Genomic DNA, 5,286 nt, shown 5'->3' with positions numbered 1-5,286 from the left:
CCCCTCATAATTATACCGTGTCTTTATTTGGTAAACCAGAATAGTTATGCAAAGACTAACTAGTTATGGTTGTTGGAACTGAGATTTTGTTTCCATTAAAACACAAGTTACAATACAAAGTGAGATGAATTAAGGCTAAATTTACTGATTATAAATTACATGACCTAGTTATGGTTGTTGGAACTGAGATTTTTGTTTCCATTAAAACACAAGTTACAATACAAAGTGAGATGAATTAAGGCTAAATTTGCTGATTATAAATTACATGACCACTTACATATAAACCCATTTGGTACCAAATAAATGATATAAAGTCACAGGTACATATAAACAATATTATATACACTTACAAATATTAGTGTCTATGCTGAAGAATATATATTTAGGTTGTCCTAATTTGCATATTCCAATAAGATAGCAATTTCATGAAGTTTTGTAGCAACAGAGCAAAAAAAAAAAAAAAAAAACTCATAAGTCAGTATACGTTTCAAGTACAGCAGCCAACATAAAAGGCAAAGAAGGAAAACCTCTGATATAGTCTCAGGTACAACCTGATAAGATTTTGGGTTGGTGGATGCTAGGGAGATAGAAATACATCCCAGAGTGTTTACTTAATAATCATGAAGATTGCAGGTCACTCAGAGACATGCTCTGCAAATAGTTATATAAGAGAGGTAGAAATGACCCAAGAGAATTTTAAATTTACTCTTAGCCTGGAATATTAAAATCTCTGTGAGAACATTGAAATTCTGATCAATCATACTCTTCATTTAGAGCTTCTTTCTGAAAACTTGCATTCACAAGAGACATTTTTAAAATCTGTATTTTGTTTGATTGATTTGTTTTATTTTATTTTGTTTTCATTAAGAAAGACAAAAAATTAAGTTGAATTGTAAGAGAGATAAAAAGTTTTATAAAGTTACAAAGAAAGTCAAAATAAGCCAGGATGAAATAAATAGAAGCATGAAGATTAAAATTTTGTGTTGGTGTCTTTACAGAAAAAAACAACATACAAAAGAAGCATTGTAGCACCCATCAATAAGGACAGCTCTTAACCTGACAGTAGTTATGAAATGCATACAGAAGTTATGAAACGTTCAAATATATTGTGATCATTGCAAAAGACCAAATTGTAAAAGACAAATTAGTGAATTTCCACCAGTTATACATTTATATGATTTGTTCTCATTTTAAATTACTTATTGGATGATATTTATTAAGAACAATTATTTAAACTATTAGATGAGATACGCTAACAAATTTCCAAAATAAAATATATTTTTCTATTTTGTTGCTATTATTGAAGTGAGTCAATTAATTTTAATAGGAATATTTTCCTTTGTATTAGTTTGGATAATTGCTACATCAGCTTGCATATGAATTCCACAATATGTACTATACATACATTAACAAATTTTCAGTCTTCTTAGATGATGCTCTATTATTGCCTTACTACAGCATAGCAAGACTTTACCATAGGCATCTCTATTCAGAGATGGGTACAATTACACATTACTCTGAAGTAAATGTGTGAAACAAGCTAAAAAAAATAAGTGAGTTTATAAAACACAAAAATGAGGCATTTTCTATTCATTTTTTATTCAGAAAATTACTTTGGACTATGTTTTTCACAGCCATGAGGACATCTTTATTCCGAAAGCTGTAGATTATGGGGTTAAGTGTGGGTGTCAGGATGGTGTAGAATATTGCCAGAAACTTATCCTGCCCTGCAGTGTGGTATGAGGGAGGTCTCATATATGTGAAAATGAATGGCCCATAGTACATTATAACAACAACCATGTGGAACAAACAGGTGGAAAAGGACTTTTGTCGGGCCACTGATGACTGCATTTGGAAAACAGTGAGGAGAATTTGCACATAAGATATAGAGATCATGGAAAATGGGATCAGTAGAAAAACAATGCCACTCACATAAACTCCTCGTTCATAGTGTGTTGTGTCTGTACATGACAACTTCAACATGGCAGGGATTTCACAGAAAAAGTGATCAATGGCCCTTGAGTGGCAGAAGGGAAAATTAAGTGCAAAAGCTGTGTGCACTGCGGAGTTGAGGATCCCCACCAGCCAGGATCCTGCAGCCAGGAGCCCACTGGAGTTATCCTTCATCAGCACAGGGTAGCGAAGTGGGTGGCAGATGGCCACATATCGATCATAGGACATGGCTGCCAGGAGAAGGCACTCACCACCTAGCAAGGTGAGGGACAGAAATGTCTGGAAGACACAGCCTGCAAAGGAAATAGTTCTGCTGCCTGAGAGAAAGTCAGCGATCATTTTAGGAACAATGTTGGAAATGTGCAAGATATCCATGAAGGACAGATGGCTGAGCAGGAAATACATTGGGGTATGGAGTCGAGAATCGCTGTGGATTAACAGGATCATAAGAGTATTTTCTGTTATAGACATAATAAAAATGAAAAATATAAATGAGAAAAAAACTAAGCTTGTCTTTGAAGAAGAGAACAGTCCCAAGAGGATGAAGTCACTGTTGAAAGTGTAGTTCTCATGGTCCATCATATTTCCTATTTTACCTACAAAGAGTAGTTATTTAATTATTAAAAAGTTGTTAAATCTTGGACTTATAAGTTTACATGATAAAATGAGTGATACATAATTTCTATTCACCATCAAGTGCCTCATAGAGGGTTTCAGAGTAGATGTGTTATACAAGTACATATTTTTTGTTCTAACAAAATTTAATATTTAATTTGGAATGGAATGTTTTATATTTCAGATTTTGTAACTGCACTTACTTGCATATGCTTTACTTAAGACCATTCATTTCCTGAATAAACCTTTCAAACTGCACATGCTGTGTAATCTCTTCTCAGGCTTCCTTTGGGTGGGACTCTCTCTAGAACCTGGGCATTGTAAAAACCATTCATTAATTAATTGTATATTACAGTTGAAACCCAGTCTGTCCTGCTCAAAATTTACAGTCTGCTCCACTTTGAAATCTTGAATAAAAAAAAAATGGGCTCCAGGTATGAAAGAAAGGAAGAATAACAGCAGCATGAATTTTGTGGGTCATTTTGTGCTGAGTTTAACACAATGAAGGGAACTGATGGGGGCGGGGGGGGGGGCACAAAGATGACAGAGACAAAAACAGTGGTAGAGACAGAAATTATACATATAACTAAAATATTTCTTTTTTCTGAAAAGTTATTTACAATCTTAAACTTATATAGTTCATTATTAACACAACTAACCTGCACACGTGGCTTTGCTGATATTTACCTTGGTAGTCACACACAGAATCCATTGCTCTTATCCATTTAATGAGTCATGCTTTGCATTCCTCATCAGGGAGCAATGTTCCACTAAGTTCACTTGGAAGTTTCTTTCTAGTTTTAGACACAGCTATAGATTAACTACTTATAAACTATGTAAGCTCTATAGTATTTTCTATCAGTTTCCTTCATTTTATTTATTTACTAATGTGTGTATGTATGAATGGATATGTACACACATGAAGGGGTCAGTGGATCAGTTCTTTAGAGTCTATTATCTTTTCTCATGCTTTAAAAATTATCTTTTTGCTTTCTAGTATATCACTTTCCCCTGCCATGTTCTACCTTTAAGCTTCACCTTGCTCTTTTCCAACTCTATGGTTTCATTTTTCATTAGCTGTAGTTGCATATGGGATAATAAGTACAATGTGCTCAGTCTATAGGGTACTTTTATGTTTGTCTTCAGAGTGAACATTTTGTATTGAGTAACCAACCAGTGTGCTCTTCCATGTGAAAGACTATTTCTCCCATTCTCAGCATTCCTTGCTTGCCTGTAGCTCTTCATGTAGGCCTGAGGTCTCCTGGGCATTCCCTTATAGACAGTAGCATGGTGTTGGCATTGTTTCCTTCCCATTTTACATGTGTTCCTTGGATCAAACTAAATTCACCAGGTTTAAGTGACAAATGCCGTTATCTGCTAACCTTTCTAACTGTTCCCCCACTTAGTAGTTATGATAGTTTTTAAAATATACCATATGTACAACAAATTAAAATTGCTTCGATTATATTTTCATTTTGCTACCTTATCTGTATTCTCTAGAAAAATATGCAAACTCTTATCATTTTTAGCTAGTAGTCATTGTTCAATAATATAGATTTTGCTATACATTCAATTCTAAGAAGAATACTTATTGATAAAGTGTTTGATTTGGAAATAGTGGAGAATATTACATTTAATTACATACTTATATGAAAGCAGCAATTTTACTGTTTGAACCTACAAATGACCCACTGGTAAATTCAATCATAAAATCTTCAAACATCTCACTTGACTTGGTTACTAAGAATTTGCATGTGAACAACAACATAATTAGTGCTTACAGATTGTATACATGATCCTGGGTTTAACTCCCAATACTATTGGTTCCTACGAATTCACACACTAGAATTTAAACAGTCAGTAAACACTGAAGTATACTCAATTTTAGTAGATGATACATTGAGTGGGTAAATGAAATGTGATAATTTCTTGACTATGAATTGAAGTGCTGTGAGCTCAAAAATATGTTTTAATATGGCTATATAAACTATATTCCACTGTCTTAAGACAAGATAAGAAAATTTAAGACAAATAAAATATCCTAAAATATAGTTTCTGTCTCTGTAAACAAAACACAGAGCAGATACAAAACTGTGTGAGAATTTGTATTAAATTTTCTCTGAAGTTCAATCAAGATGATATCCATACTTGCTAAATGAAACATATTAAATACATGCTAGAGAGGGAAAACAGAGCCTAGAATAGCAACAATTCTTGTAAGACTGTTACAAGAATTGTTATGTTAGTTGTCTTCTATAGTTGCTAAGTTCTAACTATTGTTATTTCTGTATTTGTCAGTATTCTAAGGCAGTTTAGATAGGAGGGGGATATAAGGGAGAGGAAAAGTTAGAGAATGGGAAAGTCTTGGATATTATGGATAAAGATCCCAAGATAAAACCCAGCCAGGAGAAATTATATTACATTATCACAACCTGTATAGTTAAATGGGTTTGTGGGCTCCCTAGAAGAGAAAGAATTTAACATGGTGTGTGTGAATGTCTGAGCAGCTTCTCACTAAGAAACACACTTGAACATATGCTTAGAAAAACAAAATGGTACTGCTGAGCCATCAAGGAAACTGATTGCGAATTCATTTTTCACCAACTGTTGTTTTTTTTTTTTGTTTTTTTTGGGGGGGGGCAGTTGTGAACCACTTTTCTTTTTTTTTCTTTTTTTTTATACCTCTTTTTTTTCAATCTATGGAAACTTTATTTTTTT

General features: G+C 33.5%; 1 protein-coding gene across 1 annotated transcript; it reads right to left on the bottom strand.

Moving 5' to 3' along the window:
- Positions 1-1,590: 1,590 nt before the first annotated feature.
- LOC127665854 (olfactory receptor 2AJ1-like) lies at positions 1,591-2,535 on the bottom strand. The gene has a single exon (XM_052158454.1). The coding sequence runs from the start codon at positions 2,533-2,535 to the stop codon at positions 1,591-1,593; it is 945 nt and encodes a 314-aa protein (XP_052014414.1).
- Positions 2,536-5,286: the final 2,751 nt, after the last annotated feature.

The sequence above is a fragment of the Apodemus sylvaticus genome, chromosome 15 (assembly GCF_947179515.1).
Source record: "Apodemus sylvaticus chromosome 15, mApoSyl1.1, whole genome shotgun sequence".
Taxonomy (NCBI): Eukaryota; Metazoa; Chordata; class Mammalia; order Rodentia; family Muridae; genus Apodemus; species Apodemus sylvaticus.
This window is presented reverse-complemented; position numbering and strand designations above follow the sequence as displayed.

Coding starts and splice junctions, on each gene's coding strand:
- LOC127665854 (XM_052158454.1), bottom strand. CDS start 2,535: ATGATGGACCATGAGAACTACACTTTCAACAGTGACTTCATCCTCTTG.